Source organism: Cervus canadensis, chromosome 2 (assembly GCF_019320065.1).
Source record: "Cervus canadensis isolate Bull #8, Minnesota chromosome 2, ASM1932006v1, whole genome shotgun sequence".
NCBI classification, from domain to species: domain Eukaryota; kingdom Metazoa; phylum Chordata; class Mammalia; order Artiodactyla; family Cervidae; genus Cervus; species Cervus canadensis.
Genome location: NC_057387.1, coordinates 8,151,061 through 8,176,533, shown reverse-complemented (window position 1 = coordinate 8,176,533; position 25,473 = coordinate 8,151,061). Strand labels below are relative to the sequence as shown.

The window sequence follows — 25,473 nt, the reverse complement described above, 5'->3', positions numbered from 1 at the left end:
ATCTGAAAGTAGATCATCATGGCGAGCCCAAGGAGACACACAGATGACTGGGTTCTGCAACCTTTCTCCAATAAGCCACCGAAGAGTCAACCACATGTACTCTCTCCCTGTCTATGGACCCTTCTCCTCTTCTTGCTCATGGGTAAGTCCACATTGTGGCCACTGGTATTCCCATGAGGCTGGTCACATTTTTGCTGGGGACTCTAGTTATGTAAGGGCTGCCCAGGTGGCACAGTGGTAAAGAATCTGCCTGCCAATGCAGGAGCCACAGGAGCTGTGGGTTCCATCCCAGGGCTGGAAGATCTCCTAGAGGAGGAAATGGCATCCCACTCCAGTATTCTTGCCTGAAAAACTCCGTGGACAGAGGAACCTGGTGGACTACAGTTCCTGGGGTCACAAAGATTCGGACATGACTGAGCAACTGAGCATGGCACACAGCACTAGTTGTTAAAAGCAGGAAACAGTCTCCTTTTGGTAATTTTTCTGCAGGTTCCACCTTACTGTGAGCTCTGTGTGTGTGTGTGTGTGTGTGTGTGTGAGAGAGTATACATAGTTACACACCATGAGTAGGTGAATTTCTAGCCCCAGACTCAAATAACCCCAGGTTCAGACTCTATTCCTCTTGCCCTTACATTTTCAGAATAAGAAATGCTGCACAATGAGTTTGTTCCCTATGCAATGTGGGTAAGACCTACAGAGGGATACAAGAAGCTTGTCCTGATAACAAACCACCCACCAGTTTCCAAGGGAAGGATAGGACTGCTGCTACTGCTGCTGCTAAGTCACTTCAGTCGTGTCCAACTCTGTGCGACCCCACAGATGGCAGCCCACTAGGCTCCTCTGTCCCTGGAATTCTCTGGGTAAGAATACTGGAGTGGGTTGCCAATGCATGAAAGTGAAAAGTGAAAGTGAAGTTGCTCAGTCGTGCCTGACTCTTAAGGATCTCACAGATTGCAGCCTACCAGGTTCCTCTACCCATGGGATTCTCCAGGCAAGAGTACTAGCGTGGGTTGCTGTTGCCTTCTCCAGATAGTACTGCTGGAGCTTCTTTTTATATTCTGCCTTGTTTATCACATGTTTGGAAGCTTCACTGGGGATCTGGAGATGGTCTGGTGGCCCTCAGCTAGTTGGCTTCTATCTGAATATCTTTTCTCCCCAACATTCTACCTCCCCATGAAGGCCCAATTTCTGCTAGTTTCTGGGAACTTTTCTCAGGAGCATGGCCTGAGCCATCTCTCTCCAATGGGCAGAGCTGACACCAGTACCCAGGAAGGGTCTCAACCACTGACACAGTGGCAGTTACTATCTCTCTGGAATTCTGCTTCCTCATCAGGGATTTGAGAGGATAATGCAGGAGCACTAGGGACCTCACAGTAGTAAGGATGAAGTTAGTGGCTGAGCAGTGAGCAGAACTCTAGAAAACTCTCAGATGCATGTATAGGGGTAGAGGGACCCCAGACCTCAGGCTGGATTTCAGTCTAACCTCTCTTCACTTTCTATTTCATCTTTGTTTACCATAAGAATACAGGTAGCAGCAAGGCTATTTATATTCACACTTAACTCTTGGGGTGCTTCCTTGTTGTGTTGGATAAACCTGGAATTAGCCACATTCAACGCCATCCAGATGGTCAAAAAAGTGAATTTCAAACAGTTCAGTGCAAGGAGATATCTCCCTCTGTGATACCACCAGTCAGGGTGACCTCGAGCCTCACTGTTTTGGTCTAGAAGGCAGTTTCCTTGATGCTTCCGTGTGTCCAAGGAGTGCTTTCAGGAACTTAGGAGGCAGTAAGGTGAACAAGTCCAACCCCCTGCCCCCAGCTTTAATATCAGGAATATTTGAAATTAAGTTCTTGTTCCATCATTTATCAGGTGTGTGAGTCTCTACTTCTTAAGTGTAGAATACAAACAATAAGATGTACTATGCAAGACTGTTTTATAGATTAAGGATGTATGTGTAAATGCTTGGCATACAGTTGGTGGAAGCTATGTTTGTTATTATAATAATCATTGATATAAGTACATTATTCAGAAAATATTAAAGAATGGGCAAGTCAAATTCAGTTATCACAATCTTTAAACCCTCCATTTAATAATTTGTCAAACGATGTAGTTCAGGATAAGATGGATGATACCTGCAACTCCTGTATGGGACCTATGTAGCACTGCTTGCTGCAATAGGATCTGACCTGTAGGAACCACATCATGCTCCTCCCACTGACATGTGTGTTTTGTTTACCATTGTTGTGAGGAGAGACAAGGTCAAGACACATTCATATGCCCCCAGCCAAGACCTACCACCTTCTGGGCTCCCAGGATGGGGTCATCAGTGCTCCCAGCCTTTATACCCCAGGGTATCATCTACCCAGAATCTGGGTTCTGCCACTGATCAACCCTGTAATCTCAGGCAAGTGGCTTAAACTCTCTAAATTTCAGTTCCTTATCAGAAAAAAAGGGCTACTTATGAGATTAATTTTGAGAATTCAAATGAATGGTTTCTACAAAGTGCCTAATACACACATAGCAATCATAAGCAGGGTCTTCTGGATGACAAGAGCTCTCTTTTAGGCAACCTCAAACCACCATCACATCAGCTGAACTTCTGTCTTCTGAATCTGCTCCAGAGTCTACCTGAAAAGACCCTCTCACGTCCTGGGTGTTTAGTCCTGTATCTTCTCTGGCAGTCTCTCTGGAAGGTCCAAGTGCTCAGCTGATGGGGGTCTGGGCAGAGACCACTGCCCTGGCCTGCACCAGTCTCCACCCTGCATCTGTGTTTCCTGTGACCTTTAGGCTTTAAGAACACACTTCAAACTTTTCCCATTCCTCCCAGCTATTCTTTGGCCTCTCCTCTCTCTCCAACATTCTCTACATATTTTTCCACCCAAAATTCTGGTGGGAATAATCTGAGTCCTGAACCCATCTGATTTAGTCTAGGGTTTACAGAGCACTCTTGAGAGTCTTAGAAGCCTGGAATCTGGGAATCCAGGCTGGAGTCACTCAGCAGAACTCACAAGGCCTCTCCAAGAAAATAAGTTGCTGTAGCCAAATGTCAGGCCTCTGGAAGCCTTGGAAACAACAGTTATCAGTGATCTGAGTCTTTCCTGAGATGAGGAAATCAGGTGCTTAATCAATGCTACCCAACCCCAAGCCTTTATCCTAAGGATAGACCAGATTTTCCTGGCCAAGTCAAAGTTAAGCTGAGATTCCCTGGACACTGAGGAAAAGGTAAGGTGATAATAGAGGTGAAAGATGCTTTTTTTTGTTCCCAATATTTTATTATGAAAATTCTCAAATATACAGAAAACTTGCAAGAATTTTTCAGTGAACACTCAGATACCTCCCATCTCAGTTCTCCCATTGGGGTTTTACTTTTCTTGCTATATCACACACCTATTCATCTATCCACTGGTTTAGTCATCCATCAATACATCTTGTTTTTTTAAAAGTGCTGCTTTTTTACTTCATTAGTCCTTTGTGATTTATAGCAACCTGATTTTATTTCATCTCTAGCACATTTCTGGAGGAAGATGGATACCAGTGGGACATTTCTAGCTTATAGATGAGTAAACTGATTCTCAGGGAAATTCAGAAATTCATCCAAAGTCACCATTCTCATTTCCTTGTGGAATAGAAGCCTATAAAGTCTTCTGTATTGATTATTGTAGCTACATTCATGAGAGAGAACATCATGAGAGAGAATAACTTTGCTAAGCAGTGGACCTAGAGGAAGGACAGCCAAAATATCATCTCATTTCTCAACATCTAGCATTTATTATCAACATGTGTTTTTAGAATGAATGAATGACTGCATGCATGCATGCATGAATAAACAAACAAATGAATGAATGCTGGCTAGAGGATCCCAGCTGCTTCTCCAAGTCCCTCTTTTGTCTCTGCAGGGCAAGGAGCCTCTGAAAAGGACTCAGCCTCAACAGTGGTGAAAGGCATTCTAGGGGATTCAGTGATTCTCTCCCTGAACATTTCAGTGGATGCAGAAGTTGAGCACATCACCTGGAGTGGTCCCAAAGATGCTATTGCTGTAGCATTCCCAAGTGGAAAGATTTTGTTGTTAGACAAAAGCTACCAAGGGCGAATAGACATCCCAGAAAACAACTCTTTGTCTATTAACAAGCTGACTCTGAAAGATGCTGGTTCATACAAAGCCCGGATAAACCAAAAGGGATCTGAAGACATCAATGAGAGATTCATCTTATATATCTATGGTGAGTTCCAGAGAGCACATGTGAGCTTTGACCTTTTATTTTTAAAAGTAGTCTTTTTTCCTCTGCAGGAATTTATCTAAGATGAAGAGAGCAATGATGTTGGCCATTTTCACCCAATTTCATAAGTACAGATATCAAGAGTGAAAAACAACTAAAATATGGTTAAGAGCCATTTGGATTCTCTCTCTGTTAATATTGTTTATCTGTCTGTATTAGCTTGTTAGAGTTGCCATAACAAAATATCACAGACTGGGTCATTTAAACAACTGAAATTCATTTTCTCACAAGTCTGGAGGCTTGAAGTCCAAGATCAAGGTGTCGGCAAGCTTGATTTCTTCTGAGCCTCACTCCTTGGCTTGCAGATGGCCGGCATTTTGATGTGTCCTCGCATGGTGCTCCCTCTGTCTGCATTGTCTGTGTTAGTCTCCTCTTTTTATAAGAACGCCAGTCATACTGGATTAAGGCCCACATCACAACTCCACTTTAACTTAATTATCTCTTTAAAGGCTCTGTCACCAAATACAGCCACATTCTGAGGTACTAGGGATTATGACTTCAACATAGGAATTTTTATTCAGCCCACTGAATAAGAATAAAAATAGCACTGTGGTCTCTGGTCCCCCCAAACTCTTGTCTTTGTCACAAAATACATTCACCTCATCTCAACAGCCCACAGAGTCTTAACTCATTCCATCATCAAATTCAAAATCTTTTCTAGATATCATCTAAATCATAAGTAAGTGAGATTTGAGGCAAAATTCCTCTCCAGTTATGGAACTGTGGAACCAGACAAGTTACCCATGTTGGCACAGGGACACAATAGACATTTACATTCCAAAAGGGAGAAATTGGAAAGAAGAAAGGGGTCACAGGGCCCAAGCAAGTCTAATCCTGTTAAGGCAAATTCCATTAGATTTTTAAAAATTTTTTATTGGGATATAGTTGATTTACAATGTAGTGTTAGTTTCAGATGTACAGCATAGTAAATCTGTTATACATGTATGTATATCCACTCTTTCTTAGATTCTTTTCCCATATAGGCCATTACAGAATATTGAGTAGAGTCCCTGTTCCATACACAGGGACTATACAGTAGGTCCCTATTAGTTAATCTATTTTATATGTAGTACTGTGTATATGTAAATACCAATCTCCCAATTTATCCTTCACCCTCTCTGGTAACCAGAAGTTTATTATTTTTTACATCTGTAACTGTATTTCTGTTTTACAGATAAGTTCATTTTTAAGATTCCATGTATAAGCAATATCATATGATGTCTTTCTCTGTTTGACTTACTTCACTCAGTATGACAATCTCTTGGCCCATCCATGTTGCTATAAATGGAATTCTTTTTTTTTTTTTTTTTTTTTTTTTTATGACTGAGTACCACATCTTTTTAAGGTTCAAGAACCACCCCCACCAACACTCCCTGGGCCTACATCCTTTAGGCCTGTGATGCCAGTGGCAGACCCATTAACCTCTTAACTTCCCATGGGGCCATTCTTCCCTTTTCCTGAAGGATAAGGGATGATCTTAGTGGGATATCTCTACTGGCTCATTATTGAAAATCTCCCAAATCTGATATCCTTCCTTCATTTAGTGCCATCTGTGTCTGTTTAATCCAAGCTGGCAGAATTTCTACTTAGATAGTTGATTGGATCCATGAATCACACCATTGTCTATCCATACTCTCAGTGTTTTCTCCAGACACAAATTCTCATTATTATTATTATTATTATTATTATTATTTTACAGTATAGATAGGCTGAGACTTTTCCAAATCTTCAAATTCTGGTTTCTTCTGGCTTAACAATTCCTTCCTCAATTTATCTTTCCTTTCTGACATTTTACTATGAGCAAAAGGAGAAAACAGGCTTCCCGGGTAGCTCAATTAGTAAAGAATCCACCTGCAATGCAGGAGACCTGGGTTCAACCCCTGGGTTGGGAAGATCCCCTGGAGGAGGGCATGACAACCCACTCCAGTATTCTTGCCTGAAGAATTCCACAAACAGAGGAGCCTGGCAGCCTATGGTCCATGGGGTCGCAAAGAATCAGACTCAACTGAGCGACTAAGCACAGCACAAAAGGAGAAAACAAATAGTGCCCTCAGCGCTTTGCTTGGAGATCTCCTTAACTGAACAATAAGTTCATCACTTAAACGTTCAAAAGTAGAACATAATTTGTCTAAGTTCTTTGCTGCTTTATAATAAGTATCACTTTTCCTCCAATAACATGTTCTTCATTTTCAACTAATACCTTACCAGGAACACCGTTAATGTTTATATTTCTACCAATGTTATGTTGATGATAATATATGTCTATCTCTGAGATAATAGAGGCTTTCTCTACAGCTGTCTTCTTTCCTTTTAAGCTCTTACCAGAATCCCCTTTAACATCCCTGTTTTTATGAACGGTCTCTTGAAGACAATCTAGGCTTTTTCTCACATGCATCTTAAAACTCTTCCAGCTTCTATCCATTAACCAGTCCCAAAGTCACTCAACATTTTTGGGAATTTGTCACAGTAGCACCCCAGGTGTGGTGCAAAAGTCTGTATTGGTTTGCTAGGGCTGTCATAACAAAACAGCACAGACCGAATGACTTAAACAAGAAACATTTATTTTTTTCACAACTCAGAAGGCTGGTTAAGATGTCAGCAGGTTTGGTTTCTTCTGAGGCTTCTTTCTTTGGCTTGCATACAGCCACCTTCTTTCCCTATGTCCACAGATGGTTGTCTCTATGTTGTCTTTATCTCAGTCTCCTCTTCTTTTTTTGTTTTTTTTTTTTAATTTTAATTAATTTATTTATTTTAATTGGAGGCTAATTTCTTTACAACATTGTAGTGGTTTTTGCCAAACATCAACATGAATCAGCCACAGGCACATATGTGTTCCCCATCCAGAACCCCCCTCCCACCTCCCTCCCAATCCCATCCCCCAGGGTCGTCCCAGTGCACTGGCCCTGAAAGCCCTGTCTCATGCATCGAACCTGGACCGGTGGTCCACTTCACATATGATAATATACACGTTTTAAAGCTACTCTCTCAAATCATCCCACCCTCGCCTTCTCCCAAAGAGTCCAAAAGACTGTTCTTTACATCTGTGTCTCTTTTGCTGTCTCGCATATAGGGTCATCATTACCATCTTTCTAAATTCCATATATATGCATTAGTATGCTGTATTGGTGTTTTTCTTTCTGACTTACTTCACTCTACATAATAGGCTCCAGTTTCATCCACCTCATTAGAACTGATTCAAATGCATTCTTTTTAATAGCAGAGTAATATTCCATTATGTATATGTACAACAGCTTTCTTTTCCATTTATCTGCCGATGGACATCTAGGTTGCTTCCATGTCCTGGCTATTGTAAACAGTGCTGTGATGAACATTGAGGTACATGGGTCTCTTTCAATTCTGGTTTCCTCAGTGTGTATGTATGTCCAGCAGTGGGATTGCTGGGTCATATGGCAGTTCTATTTCCAGTTTTTTAAGGAATCTCCACACTGTTCTCCATAGCGGCTGTACTAGTTTGCATTCCCACCAACAGTGTAAGAGGGTTCCCTTTTCTCCATGCCCTCTCCAGCATTTATTGCTTGTAGACTTTTGGATAGCAGCCATCCTGACTGGTGTGTAATGGTACCTCATTGTGGTTTTGATTTGCATTTCACTGATAATGAGTGATGTTGGGCATCTTTTCATGCGTTTGTTAGCCATCTGTATGTCTCCTTTGGGGGAAATGTCTGTTTAGTTCTTTGGCCCATTTTTTGATTGGGTCATTTTTTTTTTTCTTCTGGAATTGAGCTGCAGGAGCTGCTTGTATATTTTTTAGATTAATTCTTTGTCAGTTACTTTGTTTGCTATTATGTTCTCCCATTCTTAAGGCTGTCTTTAAACCTTGCTTATCGTTTCCTTTATTGTGCAAAAGCATTTAAGCTTAATTAAGTCTCATTTGTGTATTTTTGCTTTTATTTCCATTATTCTGGGAGGTGGGTCATAGAGGATTCTGCTGTGATTTATATCAGAGAATGTTTTGCCTATGTTTTCCTCTAGGAGTTTTATGGTTTCTGGTCTTACATTTAGATCTTTAATCCATTTTGAGTTTATTTTTGTGTATGGTGTTAGAAAGTGTTCTAGTTTCATTCTTTTACTAATGGTTGACCAGTTTTCCCAGCACCACTGGTTAAAGAGATTTTCTTTTCTCCATTGTATATTCTTGCCTCCTTTGTCAAAGATAAGGTGTCCATAGGTGCATGGATTTATCTCTGGGCTTTCTATTTTGTTCCATTGATCTATAATTCTGTCTTTGTGCCAGTACCATACTGTCTTGATGACTGTGGCTTTGTAGTAGAGACTGAAGTCAAGCAGGTTGATTCTTCCAGTTCCATTATTCTTTCTCAAGATTGCTTTAGCTATTCGAGGTGTTTTGTATTTCCATGCAAATTGTGAAACTATTTGTTCTAGTTCTGTGAAGAATACTGTTGGTAGGTTGATAGGGATTGCATTAAATTTATAGATTGCTTTGGGTAGTATACTCATTTTCACTATATTGATTCTTCTGATCCATGAACATGGTATATTTCTCCATCTATTTGTGTCCTTTTTTATTTCTTTCATCAGTGTTTTATAGTTTTCTATATATAGGTCTTTTGTTTCTTTAGGTAGATACATTCCTAAGTATTTTATTCTTTTCGTTGCAATGGTGAATGGAATTGTTTCCTTAATTTCTCTGTTTTCTCATTGTTAGTGTATAGGAATGCAAGGGATTTCTGTGTGTTTACTTTATATCCTGCAACTTTTTTTTTAAAGGACATCAGTCGTGTTGGACTAGGGGCCATCCTAATGACCTGATTTTAAATTAATTACCTTTGTTTCCAAATACAGTGCTATATTCAATCACACTCTGAGGTACTGGGGGTTAAGACTTCAACATATGCATTTGGGGCAGGAGGGGGTGGACACAAAATTAAGCCTAAGTCTTAATTTTTCTATCATATTGTTTGATATTTTTGACTGATTTGTAGGGAGCTCTGTGTATATTAAGGAAATGGAATTCTATGCAGTTAAGAGAAACAGAAAGAACCAACTTAATATATACTAATATACAACCGTTTCCAAAATATATTATTAAAATTTTTAAAAGCTTCAGTACTATATGTATACTATGCTATCATACATGTGTCTATAACTAGAATATCTCTGAAAAGATCAACAAGAAATTCATAACACTAATTCCCTCCAGGAACAATAATTCCTAAGGAGAAAAATTAGGTGGCTAGGGGCAAGAGAGCTTGTTTCTTTGTGTGTGTGTGTGTGTGTGTGTATACCTTTTGTATCTTTGCAATTTCAATTTTATATATTGCCTATTCCATAAAAAAGAAAATGAACTTACACACACACACACACACACACACACACACATGCACACACACACACTGTGAACAGAGGAAATGGAACAAAAGGGAAGGAGAGGACCAGGAAGAAAGTCTGAAAGCAAAATGGGTTCCAAATTTAGACCAAAAGGCAAGGGCAACTCAAATTATAGAGGCGAGCTTCCAACTCCCTAGAGTCTGAGGCTAGCTCAATTCATTCATTTATTAACATTTACCAAAGATTCATGAGTGCCTTTCATGGGTCAGGCAGGTGCTGGATGTTTAGGTATGGATACTGGCTCTGTCTTTAAGAAATTCACAGACTGGTGGGGTAGAGAGAGTATTAAGACTGTTGTCATGTTGAGTCACAATGATAACACCTGTAGAAGGTACTAGGTAAGCACAGACGAAAGGCAGTCAACCTTTGTGGGAAACTAAGTAAAAAAGAAAGAAAAACTTCCCACAGGAACAGACAATGCTGGCCTCTCCCTTCCGCCCTCTGCTCCTCTACCATCCCCATCTTTTTTCCTTAGCCCTTTCCTGCTGGGGAAGCAGTCAGAGTAGTCTTTTCATTGCCATTATCGTTGCAGAACAGCTGCAGGAGCCCCAAGTCACCATACAGTCTGTGAACGTGTCTGAGAATGCCTCCTGTACCATCACCCTGGTATGCTCTGTGGAGGGGGCAGGGGGAGATGTTCAATACAAATGGACTTCGAGGGACCCTAGTGCTTCTGAATCCTGGGGGGACCCTACTCTCATCGTCTCCTGGTTGCCCTGTGATGCAGACCTACCATACACCTGCACAGCCAAGAACCCGGTCAGCCAGAGCAGCTCCTACCCTGTCCATGTCTCGCAGTTCTGCACAGGTAACTGGCTTCAATAAGGCCCAGAAATAGTCTAAGCAGCTATAGAGTCTAAACCCCAGGATTCTGGCAGGACACAGATGAAATAGTGAGGTAAGAGAACAGACTTGCAGATTCCTTTTTCTCTACCCTCAAGAGGCTAAGAGAAACTGACAGGGGACTTAGGCACTCCCAGGGCACTGTGAAACCCTAAGAGTCTGCAGAGAGAAGGAAAGAATGTATGGATGCAGAAATCTAGATTGCTCTTTGCTGGGGTAGGGAGTGTCTCCTCAGATGTCCTCAAAACAGCAGAGAGGCAGGAAAGGCCTGGGTATGCACTAGGCAGAGCCAGGTGCTTATTTGTGCATGACAAGTGGCCATGGGAAAGCAGCAGGGATGGATGCCTCATCAGAAAAGGGGAGAAGGGATCCTGGGCAGGAGGGTCTCAGGGACTTCAGTCCCTTCAGGCAGGCTGAGGGTCAAGGGGTCAGGACCAGTGGCTGAAATTGCAATATCTCACCTCTGACCACAGATCTAGGAGCCTCCCGAGGAGGATCAATGGGGGAGACGGTGCTAGGGGTCCTGGGGGAGTCCATCACCCTGTCCCTGGCACTCCTGGACAGTCAGCACATAGACAATGTTGTCTGGATGTTTAACACGTCTATTATCAGCAAAGAGTGGAGAGAAGAAGGAATAGCCAATCAACTCATTGAGTTCAAGAATCCGGATCAGAACACAGTGTGGGTCTCAAGCCAAGACTACTCTCTAAAGATTATCCAGCTGAAGATGGAGCATGCTGGCCTCTACCGTGCCTACATGTGCTCAAATGCCAGAATTGCCAGCGTGAAGCACATCAATCTGCGCATCTACCGTGAGTTTCTGAGTTGAGCACCCATCATTAGATTCCTTTCCTGAAAGATTTCTCTCTTTGCTGCCTATCCCACCTCCCTCCTCCTACAAAATGCCTTAGACCACTAAGACAACTACTCAGTTCACACCAGTCAGTTCACAGGAGGACAATACAACCAGCAGATGGGCAAAATCTCCCTGCTCAGGGCCCCCTTCTAGGCTTCCAGTTAAGCCTCAACCAAGCAAATTTTGGTACCTGCCCTGTCCTCCTGCATTGATTTATGGGTGGGACCAGGAACTCTACAACATGTATGTTTATAGAACACTGCAATTTTGTATAAAGGCAAAGCTGGCTGGGGTAAAATCACAGAAGACTGTGGAGAAAGTCTTTAATATCCTGTGAGCTCCAAGAGCTTGGAAGGGTACTCAGCTTCCCTAAGTGTGAAGGACAGAACTCACAGTCTCCCTCCTCCACCTTGGGCTTCACTGGAGCTTGGCTGGACAGTTTGTATAATTTATATTTGCCAGCTCCTTCACCTGTACCATTCAGACATGGTCAACCTATTTCCTGCCTGGGCGTGTTGGTGTCTCAGTACTTGGGAAAGTAGTCACAATCCATGATCCTGTTAAAATATGTAAGTCAGCTAGTTCACAGCTATTGTTGCCTACTGTTACTCAAATATCAAAGAACCAGGAAGAAAATCAAGTAAAAGGAATAAGAAACTGGGAACAAAGTGTGCCAGCCATATGTTGCTTTTAAAATTGCTAGTATTTATTAAGTACTTACTCTGCGACAGTGCTCTGCTCTCCTTTCTATATTCCTTATCTCATGTAAGCAAACAAATTAGATGATGGGACCTCAGAATGTAAGCCTTGGAGGGTCTCAGGGCAGGTAGAAGCATTGTGCTTATCTGCACTGATTGGTTTGCTTGTTCTTCACAGTATACCATATAGAATGATGTCTTTTATAGTATGTCTTTTCACCTTTCATTAACTCTTCTATACATGGGCTTCCCTGGTAGTTCAGAGGTTAAAGTGCCTGCCTACAATGTGGGAGACCTGGGCTCAATCCCTGGGTCGGGAAGATTCCCTGGAGAAGGAAATGGCAACCCACTCCAGTATTCTTGCCTGGAGAATCCCATGGACGGAGAAGCCTGGTAGGCTACAGTCCATGGGGTCGCAAAGAGTCAGACACGACTGAGCGACTTCACTTCACTTCACATATCTGATCATCAAGTGATAAGCTGAGATTTCATAGCAACCAAAGGAAAGGCCAGGTGAACCTTCCCAGCCCTAAGGCAGTGTCAATGCACAACTTAATGAATATATTTTGAATGGTCCCTGCCCAGTGGGTGGGCCTGACTCCAAAGCTGGTCTGCCTTTCTCCTCACACAGAGAGGCTGAAGAAGCCAAAAGAGATCAGCCTGACATGCTCAGTGGAGGACAGTGGACACAATGTGACATATGGATGGACCCCACTGTCTAAAGGAGCTGTCATTTCCCAAGGGGGAGCTCACCTCAGCATCTCCTGGAGAAGTGGAGAAAAACACCCCAACTTCAACTGCATAGCCAGCAACCCTGTCAGCAACAGCTCCTGGCAGTTTCTTTCTAGGGACCTCTGTCCAGGTTGCTCCCCATCTCTGTTCAGCCAGAGCTCAGAGCCTTGGGTCCTTGGACCTAAGAGTTTTCCTTCTGAGCGGTTCTTTATGAAGTGCAGCAAGCAGAGTGAGAGTCTTTAGAGCAGCACATGCCAATAGAAATATAACAGAAATCACATAGATAATTTAAATTTTTAAGTCATATAGAAAAGGCAAAAACAAAGGTAAAATTAATTTTAATCATATATTTTATTTTACCCAACATATCCAAAATATCATCCTTCAAAATGTAATCAATACAAAGAATTATTCATGACATAATTTGCATTTCAGTTTGTATGAAGCCTCTGAAATCCAAGATGTGCACATCTTATGGCACATAAACCCTTATGGCACATCTCAATGAAGTACTTCTCTTCTCACGGGAAGTACTTGATCTGTATTCAGATTTCATAAAATTTGCCATTGAAAAAATATATTTATATCCAACTTGTTCCAAATATACTTAACAGTTTTTCAATTAGGAATTGAGTAACTTTTTAAATTTTAATTTTAATTAATTTAAATTAAATAGCTTAATTCCTCAGTCGTACTAACCAAGATCACACAGCAAAAGCAGGATTGAGATTCTGCATTCTATGCTCTGCTCTTCCCTAGCAAGAAGTAGAGGGGAGAAAAACAAAGGTCACCCAGGATGTGAAAATGCTGAGTCAGGCTGTGACTGGCAAATGGGTTTAGAGCCCTGATCAATAGTAATCTGGACTCACTACCTAGAATTCTCCTTATGCCACTTTTAGAGAAGGACAGTGATATGATGGATAAGGGTGTTTTAGAGTCTGGCAGCCTGCATTCAAATCCCAGCTCAGATTCTCTGTGACACTAGACAAGCCATAAACCTCTCTATCCAGGGGTGGTACCTGCCTTACTGCTATAATTTCTTGCTTAGAGGATGACTGCTCAGTAAACAGTTGTAGAATGAATGAATGAAAAGGAATATATTCTGCAATAGTGTGGGATTTTAAGAGGCAGGTAGGATGGCCATTCTGTTCTGTCCACAGTTTGCCCTAACTCTCTTCTTATTACTTATACTAATATCCCCCATTTCCTCTTCACAGGACCTGAGAGAAGCACAGAGTTTTGGATCGGGCTCTCCCTGGTGGTTCTTATCATCCTTCTGGGCTTTGGGATCTCTGGCTGGTGCTTTTGGAAGCAAAAAAGACAATGTGAGTTTCTGACATCAATGACATCTGCCAGCACTAGGCCATTTCCTTGGGACCTTTGGAGATGTCCTTGTCCTCTTATAATCCCCTTCTACCCTTTCTCTCTCAAACCTCATTTCTTCTCAGAGTGATCAGGAAGGGGTGTCAGTGGGGACTCTTTAGTTGCAAATAATTGAAACCCAATTCAAACTAGCTTAGACAAAAAAGGGTGACGTGAAGTGCAAGGGGAGTGAGTTGTTATCTTTGGGCTTATATGGTCAATCTTTGGGGAAGGAAGGGAAGAGCTGGCCTAGAGACAAACGTCACCAGAGACTCAAAAGTCACTAGAGTGCTCCATCTTTCATCCCTATTTTTCCCTTTGAGCCAGCTTAGCTCTCTTTCTTCAGCCAACTGAAGGGCAGGGTGGGTAGAATGTACCAAAACAGAGCAGCTTGTACTCCAGACTCACATGTACTGGTAGTTCAGACACCAGGAAGGAGAGAAAGATGTTTCCCCACCAACTCCAAATTGAAGAACCTTAGAAACCTGATTGGCTCCACTTAAGTCATGTGACTGTTGCTTGGACTAATCACTGTGGCTAATAGGATGAACTTTTGTGATTGGCAGCTCTTTCTGGAATATTGAAGGGAGATGGAGTAGTTTCCAGGAAGAACAGATTGGTTAGAACACAGGGCCCCTGGAAGAATTACTGTGAGTCAGCAAACCAAACTGATAAGTGGCAACCACAGAGGGATCATAGCTCTCCCTTCCAGAGAGACGGCAGGAGGCCCCAGAGCATTCTCCTCAGCTGAAAATGACCCTAGACTCTGGCCATCCCTTCCTGTGGGCTTGTACACACATCAGGGTTCACCCTCCTCCCAAAAGCCTTTTCCCTATCTACATCTTCAGAAATCTCTTTCCCTCTCCTCTGACTCTCACAAAATCAGAAACTCTCTCTTCTCACAGCCCGATTGACACTTCTTCTCTAACTTGGTTTTCCAGGTTCAGCCGCAGCTTTCAGTTCCAGTCAAGCTGAGACGTCAGTTGACACACCAGGTAATGTGTCACCAATGACACAGGCTATGGGGTCCCAGGCCACATAGAAGCTCCAGAACATGGCTACTCAGAGTGTGATCTGCACTTGTGACCAGCAACATGAGTATCCCCAAGAGCTTGTTAGAAATGCAAATCTTGGGCACCACCCCATAATTCTGAACATGAATCTGTATTTTAACAAGATCTGTAGGTGAATCACAAGACTGTTAAAGTTTGAGAAGCAACGTGTTAAAGGAAGGTGATTTGGAGAACAAAAGACACAAGGAGGCTGGACTCCTGAAAGATGGTAACCAGAGCTAGGAGAAGTAGTCTGTCCTCTGGGATATCTAGGATTCCTCAGGCACTGACTGTCATTACTGCAGTGTGCCCCATAATGAGGATGAAACTATTGGCTCTACTCCAAGAATGGAGAAACAAAGACCAGATGCAATAGAAAATCTGTGACAGAAGCAAAATTAAAACATAAGACTTTCTAGTTACCTATTACCCAAGAGTATTACTGAGGCAGTGGTTTTCCAATTTTTTATAAAGCTAAGGAATGCTTTCTTCAAACAAAATATTATGCAACACCCCAAAAGCACAATGCATGTAAAAGTGGAGCTGTTCTGCTGAGCTTTGGGATGGAGAGCTGAGATGGCTTCACCCTACTCTCCCACTCCAGAATCTCAGTGTTCTAAATTGCCACCTTGAACTCTGGAGCTCTGGAGTTCTAAGGAATCCCCAAACCCTGACCACTCAGTCAAACCCTTCTTTTAAAAATCCCTGTGCCACTTCTCATGGAGGGGCTGCCCCAAGGAGGTAGAATAGGAGGAGGGCCTGCTGGGGGAAGCCAGGGGCTCAGTGTAGCCTTTTCTGATAGGAAAATGTAACCAAGAAAAAAGGGGCAAGAAATGGAAATAAATCTGGACTTTGGAGATTCCCACCAGCTTCCTCCTGAGAGCTGGCAGGACAGACCCTGGTCTCCACTAGCCTGAACTCTCCTTCCTAGGCATCCTGGGCACAAGAGGAAGAGAGAGAAAGTACTGGGGACACCGCTGGCATCCATGCCCCTCCTGCACCGCCCCCCCCCCCCTAGCGCCTCTCCTCAGTGCCCAAGTCCTGCTTCTTTCACTTCTCCATTGTCTCTTCAGCTTCCTTTTCTCTAAAGACTCTGCCACTGCCTGAGTTCATGCTGTCACCAATTTTTTGTTTTATTGAATAGATTTTTTTTTAATTGAAAAGTCAAATATTCACATGGTAAAAATTAAAAATAATCCCCTCCTAAATCCCAATGACCAGGTATTTCCCTGAAAAGACCTCTATTGTTAAGATATATGTATGTTTACATCCTTTGAGAGCATTTTCATGCATTTACAAGCTGTATATTTTTTCCTTTGATCACATATGCGAGAGTAATCCATCACATTTTTCTGAGTCTGCTTTTTTAAATCTAATTGTAGATTAAGACTGACTCTCATTTATTCCATTCTACAGATATACCTTAATAAGTCTTTATTAATAGACATTCCCATGCCTGTAACTTCTTCTCTAAAATATTATAATAGTTTCCTAACTAGCCATTCCGTCTCCAGATTTTCTCCTTTTTCGCCCTTCTGATGCCACTTTGCAAAGCTCAATTATGACTGTTGTATAACCATCAATGGCTCCTTGTGGTCTTTTTCTGTTACTCAAAAGGCAAGATAACCTAGTGGTCATGTGTATAAATTCTTTAATATTTATTTATGTATTTATTTTTGGCTGCATTAGGTCTTAGTTGCAGACGCTGGATCTTCGTTGTGGCACACAGGCTTCTCTCTAGTTGTGGCACGGGCTCCAGAACATGTGGGCTCTGTGGTTTGTGGTAGGCAGGCTCTCTAGTTGAGGAGCATGGGCTCAGGAGCTGCGGTGTACAGGCTTAGTTGCCCTGCGGCCTGTGGGATCTTAGTTTCCTGACCAGAGATCCAACCTGCATCCCCCGGTTGGAAGACGGATTCTTAACCACTGGACCACCAGGGAATTCCCAGGTGTAAAAGGCCTGAGTTCAGATAATACTGTGTTTCAATCTTAGCTCTCCTCCTTTTTAGTGATCTTGGGCATTTCAGTCTCTAAACCTTAGTTTCCTTACTTTGCAAAATGAGGGCACCAACCTCTTAGTGTTGCTGTGAGGACTGCAAGGGGCAGCAGGGAGTTCACAGTATGCACTCAATAGTGAGAGGGTAACAGGCAGGAGGGCCAGGGGTCTCCAAACGGAGGAAAGAGGCTGCAAGTGCCAGACATTTTTATCTCTCTTAAGTGGCAGGAGGAAACAAATCAGTGATATTTTTTCTTCTCTATACAAAGTTAAAAGGAGGTTTCTCTTAAAATGCTGTGTGACCATGACACCTAGTTTCACCTGAAGCTAACTACTCTCAAACCTTGAGTTAACCAATACATTTCTTTTTCTTATGGAAATGTTGTCTTAAGCTATGACTCTATCTTCAAGTTGGTTCTGCCAAATGGCCCAACCTACTTACTCAGGTATTGTTCCCCTAATCTATGTAAATGAAACTATTTGTTGGTAATCTGCCCTTCTACAAGATTCAAGTCAATTGTTTTATGGCCAGGGATGAATTATCTGGTGCCATTCTAAGTTTTACGACATTCCTTTCTTTTCATTAACAGATTGTGAGTAGCTATATAACAATAATGTATCCTGCCTGAGGACACTCTTTGGATTAAACCCTCTGGCCAATTATGTTATCTTAAAACATAAATTATGGGAGTAGGTCTGGTCTTTACAAGGATGTGTCCTGCCTGAGGACAATCTTTGGATTAAATCTTCTGGCCAACTCTGTTATCTTAAAATGTAAATTATGGTAGTAGGTCTTGTGAGGTCTTTACAACCTCCAGACATTCTTTGGATTCATTGGAGAGTATATAACCCCATTGCTAATACTAGCAAAGGGGTACTCTTTTGCCCCCTTCTGATGCCTATGTCAGAAGCTTTCTCTATCTCCTTTATAGTTTAATAAAACTTTATTACACAAAAGCTCTGAGCGATCCAGGCTTGTCTCTGGCCCCGGATTGAATTCATCTCCTCCGGAGGCCAAGAATCCTGGCGTCTTATCGTTCAGCAGCAACCTTTCAATAGGAGATAACTTTGTGTGTCGGGGCAGGGAGGCTCAGACGTCCAACTATTTGTGACCCCATGGACTGTAGCTCACCAGGCTTCCTCTGTCCATGGGATTCTCCAGGCAAGAATACTGGAGTGGCTTGCCATTTCCTTCTCCAGGCGATCTTCCTGACCCCGGGATCGAAACTGCATCTCTCGTGTCTCCTGCACTGGCAGACACATTCTTTACCACTAGCACTACCTGGCTCCCCAGGTAGATAAGTACTATTATCACTCAATATCGGGCCAGCTCGCCTTTAGTCTACTTTTTTCCTATGTAAAACTCATAGGGGGCAGTATTGAGTAGCAGGTAAGAACATCAGGGGTCAGACTACCTGCATTCAAATCCTGGCCCTCCCACTTAAACTTGGGCAAATATTCAACCTTAATGTGTTCTGTTTTTTCATCTGTGAAGCATAAATAAGGACAGTTATTATCTATGTTTAATGGGGTTTTATGCAGATTGAATGAAATTATTCATGAAAAGCATTGTTTTTAGAACAGTGCCTGCCACACAGTTGGCACCTAAAAAGTGTAGGCCATTATTATTCTACATGTAGATCAAATGGGTTGATTGATATGCCCCAAAGGCAGTAGAGGTCCACCCAGTTGTTTATAGCAGCCACCCATTCTGATTGTCCTATGCCCAAACCACGTGGTTGCTAAATATTTTAAATATCATCCTTTTCCAAAAGAGAGGGTGCCTCAAGTTTCATACCTGCCTTTAATCATGCTGTTCTCTCCACCAAGAATACACTTTCACTCATCGAAGTCCCAATGTGAAGGCCCACCTTAATTCAGTCCTTTCATAAGCTCTTCTCTGCTTCTGAACTGGAGACTATGTCCTCTCACTCATGCGCTTTCCTCATAGTTTTCCTATGACATTGTCAGAGCTGGCCTTACATAATTTGATTTACGTATGTATCTGACTCCCAGCTAGACAGTGTACTCCTTCAACACCAGGTGTAATTCACCTTTATGTTTCCCCAGAATACTGCTCACTGAGAGCTGCTAAGTCCATCACATGTCACACTCAAAGAATGTTTATCAAATGAATGAATAAGTGAGCGCTTGAAAGAAAGGAGGAAGTGGGAGGGGAATGGAGCCCCATGAGGGAAGACAGAAAAACTTTCCTTCTCCAGTTCTCTAGGCCTCATCTGGGGTAGGAGTCAAAGCAAAGCAAGAGAGAAGGGGGTGCTGGTACATCCTTTACCAATCCTGAACAATGTGTTCCAGAGCCCACACCATACTTTGCGCTTTCCCAAAAGTGTGCGAAGCTGGACACTTTCCTTAAGACTGCCAGGCATGCCTCCGACAGCAGCTCTGACAGCAATGGAACAACTGAGGAGGATGAGGAGAGGACAGGGATGCACCAGCCCATCAATGGAAGAGACCAGGTGTGTGACTCGGTCACTCGGGAGGACGCCGGACTTGACTCGGACTCTGAGGACCAAGCAGAGTGTGATCTCGTCACTCCAGATAACATGGCACCAGCCCTTGTGGTTGAAGGGGAAACAGTGTACACACAAGTGTTCCTTAACTTGCAGGTGAGCTCTTTTGATCAGTACACCTTCCCTCGCCCTTCCCTTCTAGGACCATCCAATATCCTGGAAGGCTAATCCCTCCAAACTGGGGGACAGGCATAGCAGTGCATGGATAGAGAATTGTGATTCTATCCATGTTTACCAACCTCAGGGATCCTCAAAGCAAAGAAACCCATCCCTCAGCTCCCAATCTTGTGCCATAAATAAGAGAGGTGCTGGGAAAACAGAGGTGCTGTCTCCACTGCACTAAGGCAGTCCCACCCTCTATGTGAAATCAGAACCTGGTGAGGTGTTCCTTCACCTCAAAGACTGAGGGTGAATCTCTGGAAAACTCTCTTTGGGTGATTATGGACAGCCTGGTGTTGATCTGTTACAGGGAAAGACTCCAGTTCCTCAGAAGAAAGAGAATTCAGCCACAGTCTACTGCTCTATACAGAAACCTCAGAAGGTGAGAACAATTTTCTCTGTATCCTGAGGTCCATAAAGTGAGGCCCAGACCATTTTAACTGAAAGCAGAGGAACTTAAGCTCCACCCACTGTGCACCCCCTGACACACTCCTTGGTCCATAGAGATATTGAAAGAATTATTCCTGATTTACATCTATGCAGCCAAAAGCAGAACATTTCTAATTAATTTAACAGTATCTTATACTGATTGGTCTTAACACTGATGAGAATGAGAGTCTGTAAACACAAACACTATACGGTCCATATATGTTTCTAAATCTCTCTCTCATCCATCAAAATGGAAACTTTCCAAAACAATTGGAATATAACCAACAGTATAATGTCAATATTTTTTTGAAAATGTGCTATTAATTACAGCACATTGGTTTCATTATAGTGTTAAAAGATCCCTTAAGCATAGAAATGGAGAAGGAAATGGCAACCCACTCCAGCCTTCTTGGCTGGAGAATCCAATGGACAGAGGAGCCTGGTGGGCTACTATCCTTGGGGTCACAAAGAGTCAGACACAACTGAGTGACTGAGCCCTAAGCATAGAAATTCCCATTAATAATAAGTTTATATAAACTTTAATAGTTTACAAAACATTGACAAACATAGTCTCATCTTATCCTTATAATGCCTTTGTAAGTGTGCTATCATGCAAATTTTATAGCCAGAGAAGCTGAGATTGAGGAAATTAAGTTTGCCTAAGTACACAGAGCAAGTGGTTAGGAAACATAGAGTTTTTTATTAATCCTGAAAACTCTTAAACAATTAACTTTGATCTGAATCTGGCTGTCTTCTCCTCTTTCACTTTCCTGAAAACATTGGGCCCATTCATACTTTCGCTTTCAAGTCTCCCCCAGAATTCCCTTCCTGTAAAATGTTCAAATAAGATTTTTTTTTTTTTTTTTTTTTTTAGTTCTCCAAGTTTTTCAGTTATGCTCCTTCTCTATAGTTGATGAATCAAACAGTAGATATTTATTCAATACCTTTTGTTTGCCCAGAACTGGGCTGAGTGCTCTGGGGATTCAGATATGTTTAAGGCACTAGCCTTGACTTTTAAGACTTGTTATATTATCTATCTTTGATGTAGGAGAGTTGGAGTGATTTAGTAACCTGGATTGGGAGAGAAAATATTCTATGTGACTACATATTATGTATGCAATTCCCAAGGGTTTTTCATATACTGGAAATGGTAGATAGCACTGCACAGAGGTAGACAGGAATGACTTCATGGCAAAAATAATTTGGGCTAGACCTTAAAAGACTGATAAAATTTGCTTGGTAAACACTCATGCAACTGTATAGTTTGATTTAACCATCTTCTGCCCCATGTCCTGATTTCTAGAGCATGGCCTAATGTTTAATCAGCTAAGAACTTTATCTTTGGCCTTGAAGCCAAATCTGTATTATTCACTACATTCCCAAAGCTGCTTGGGCCTGGCCCTTTGTGTTTGGGTCAATATTAGTCAATCTTAAAGTCATGGACATCAGTCCCTGCTCCGAGTTTCAGACAGGTCATGAGACCCCCTTTGTCTGGTCAGTCCTGAATGACTCCTACACCACTCCAGGAACTTAAGATCCCTAAAACCACCCTCACCCACAATACAAGTAAAAAAATCAATGCATTTCTTGAGCCAACCTCCAGATAGAATTTATTCTTTACCTTCAGAATTTTCAAGAATCCTCATTCTGGGTTTCCTAAAGCCACTATTTCCCACTTGATCAGGAAATCCTCAAGCCTTCTTTAGTTATTATTTTCTGACATTTGTATCTGCATGATATCTCAAAGAAGGTTGTGCTATTCCCAAGCTATGGCTGGTACGTAACCTCCTCTCTGGGCTTCCCAGATGGCTCAGTGATAAAGAATTCACCTACAATGCAGGAGACTCAGGTATGATCCCTTGGTTGGGAAGATTCCCTGGAGGAGGAAATGGCAACCCTCTCCAGTATTCTTGCCTAGAAAACCCCATGAACAGAGGAGCCTGGCAGGCTACAGCCCATGGGGTGGCCAAAGAATGGACACGACTTAGCGACTAAAGAACAACAGACCTTCCCTCTGCATCAGCTCATGTCTCATCTGCTCTTTTGAGCCTTTCCTGAACACTCACAAACAAGGGATTCCCAGAACCCTTGGAACATGAAGGTCTAATGGTTTGGACTATTACTATGGAACTCAACCTCTAAAACTTGAATTATCTTTATAAAATTGTTTCTCTCACTAGGGTAAAGATTGGGATCCCAAACTGTAGCTTCTTGAGAGCAAGGCCTTTTATTGTCGCTTATGAACCCCCTCAATTTGTTGCACACAACTGTCCAAAATCTCCCTTCCAGAGAGCCTGGCACATGGCGCTTACCATTAGGAGATTTTCCATAAATGCTTATCATCAGCTTGAATGATTGCTCCATCCTTACGCCAATCCATATGACGTTACTTCTAGAGGATGGACCATTCATAGCCTGACCTCACCTTCCTCTCTCCTCCCAGCACAAGGTTGAGAAAACTGGTAACTTCCAGGCTTTATTAACCATATCCTTGTGTGTGTTTTGGCTCACAGGTTGTGCCACCACCACAACAGAATGACCTTGAGTCTCCTGAAATACCTACCTATGAAAATGTCCCCTGAAAAGAAAAGCAGCTACCTCCCTCAGTGAGGTTGGAGAGGCTGCTAGACCTAATAAGGCCCGGGTCCCTACAGACAGAAGAACTTCAGAATTTCCTTCATTGTCCCAGATACGCCTGGATTTGGGCCTCCTCTTTTTCTCACACCTCATGACTTCCCAAATCCATCAACAGATCAGACAGCCTCTGGGCTCCGTTCGTCTCCTTCTATGCTCATATTGTACAACCTCTCAGCTCAGATGCATGCCTCAAAACTCTTCCAAGGCTTGTCATGTCGTCAAAGAGGACCAGGATCTCCACGTGGTCCTATAAACAGCTGCTAAGATAAATCTAACAGATAATCTCTCTTATGAACTCAAAGATCTAGGTGAAATCATGACCACTGTAGTATTTTTTTAAATAAAAGAATAGAAATAACCTAAGGGTCCATTTAGTAGGAATCTGATTAAACACATGAAAGTGTATCCAAGCAATGGCAAGGCCTGCCACTTTTTTAAAGAAGGAAAGTAGAGACTAACATGTGTTAATAAGAAGGAGCTCTAAGATACGTCATTTGATGGACAGAACAAAGTCCTAGAAAGTGTGTATCATATGTCACCAGTTGAATAAAAAAGAAATAGATAGCTGTATGTTTACATAAAGAACAATTCTGAAAGGAAATACAAAAAAATTATCAGTGGCTGCCTCTGGGAGGAAGCTGGGTTGGTTTGGGGATTTTTTTTATTGCATATATTTTGTACTGCTGGATTTTTTAAACCATTTGTGTGTATTACTCTTTTTAACCAGTATTCTTGGGCTTCCTTTGTGGCTCAGCTGGTAAAGAATCTGCCTGCAAAGCAGGAGACCTGGGTTTGATCCCTGGGTTGGGGAGATTCCCTGGAAAAGAAAAGGCTACCCACTCCAGTATTCTGGCCTGGAAAAGTCCACGGGGTCGCAAAGAGTTGGACGCGACTGAGCAGCTTTCACTTTCACATTATTCTTTTTATATATTTTTAAGCGTTTAAAAGCGATGGAATTCCAGTTGAGCTATTTCAATCCTAAAAGATGATGCTGTGAAAGTGCTGCATTCTATATGTCAGCAAATTTGGAAAACTCAGCAGTGGCCACAGGACTGGAAAAGGTCAGTTTTCATTCCAATCCCAAAGAAAGGCAATGCAAAAGAATGCTCAAACTACAGCACAATTGCATTCATCTCACACGCTAGTAAAGTAATGCTCAAAATTCTCCAAGCCAGGCTTCAGCAGTATGTGAACCAGGAACTTCCAAATGTTCAAGCTGGTTTTAGAAAAGGCAGAGGAACCAGAGATCAAATTGCCAACATCTGCTGGATCATGGAAAAAGCAAGAGAGTTCCAGAAAAACATCTATTTCTGTTTTATTGACTATGCCAAAACCTTTGACTCTGTGGATCACAATAAACTGTGGAAAATTCTGGAAGAGATGGGGATACCAGACCACCTGACCTGCCTCTTGAGAAACCTGTATACAGGTCAGGGAGCAACAGTTAGAACTGGACGTGGAACAACAGACTGTTTTCAAATAGGAAAAGGAGTATGTCAAGGCTGTATGTCATCACCCTGCTTGTTTAACTTATATGCAGAGAACATCATGAGAAATGCTGGGCTGGAGGAAGCACAAGTTGGAATCAAGATTGCTGGGAGAAGTATCAATAACCTCAGATATGCAAATGATACCACCCTTATAGCAGAAAGTGAAGAACTAAACAGCCTCTTGATGAAAGTGAAAGAAGAGTGTGAAAAAGTTGGCTTAAAGCTCAACATTCAGAATAAGATCATGGCATCCGGTCCCATCACTTTGTGACAAACAGATGGGGAAACAGTGGCTGACTTAATTTTTCTGGGCTCCAAAATCACTGCAGATTGTGACTGCAGCCATGAAATTAAAAGACGCTTACTCCTTGGAAGGAAAGTTATGACCAACCTAGACAGCATATTAAAAAACAGAGACATTACTTTGCCAACAAAGATCTGTCTAGTCAAGGCTATGGTTTTTCCAGTAGTCATGCATGGATGTGAGAGTTGGACTATAAAGAAAGCTGAGCACCAAAGAATTGATGCTTTTGAACTGTGTTGTTGGAGAAGACTCTTGAGAGTCCCTTGGACTGCAAGGAGATCCAACCAGTCCATCCTAAAGGAGATCAGTCCTGGGTGTTCATTGGAAAGACTGATGTTGAAGCTGAAACTCCAATACTTTGGCCACCTGATGCGGAGAGCTGACTCATTTGAAAAGACCCTGATGCTGGGGAAGATTGAGGGCAGGAGGAGAAGGAGACGACAGGGGATGAGATGGTTGGATGGCATCACTGACACAATGGACATGGGTTTGGATGGACTCTGGGAGTTGGTGATGGATGGGGAGGCCTGGCGTGCTGCAGTTCATGGGGTCGCAAAGAGTTGGACACGACTGAGCGACTGGACTGAACTGAAGCATTTAAAATGTCCCTTCTGTATAAGATTCCCATATTTACCTGAAAAGAATTTTCCTCCTTATTGTCATGTCCAGATGTATATGAGCCATAGCTCTCTTCTCCCCCAAACAGTCGCCTCCATCCTGTCTCCCTGCCTATAAGTTAC

At 42.3% G+C, this 25,473-nt stretch overlaps 1 protein-coding gene across 1 annotated transcript; it reads left to right on the top strand.

Moving 5' to 3' along the window:
• LOC122430762 (T-lymphocyte surface antigen Ly-9-like) lies at nt 1-23,503 on the top strand. Its single transcript, XM_043451583.1, has 9 exons — nt 1-142; nt 3,897-4,220; nt 10,180-10,455; nt 10,964-11,302; nt 13,994-14,101; nt 15,080-15,133; nt 19,500-19,810; nt 20,184-20,255; nt 22,816-23,503. The coding sequence occupies exons 1-9, from the start codon at nt 19-21 to the stop codon at nt 22,882-22,884; spliced, it is 1,677 nt and encodes a 558-aa protein (XP_043307518.1). The 5' UTR covers nt 1-18; the 3' UTR covers nt 22,885-23,503.
• The last annotated feature ends 1,970 nt before the right edge of the window (nt 23,504-25,473 follow it).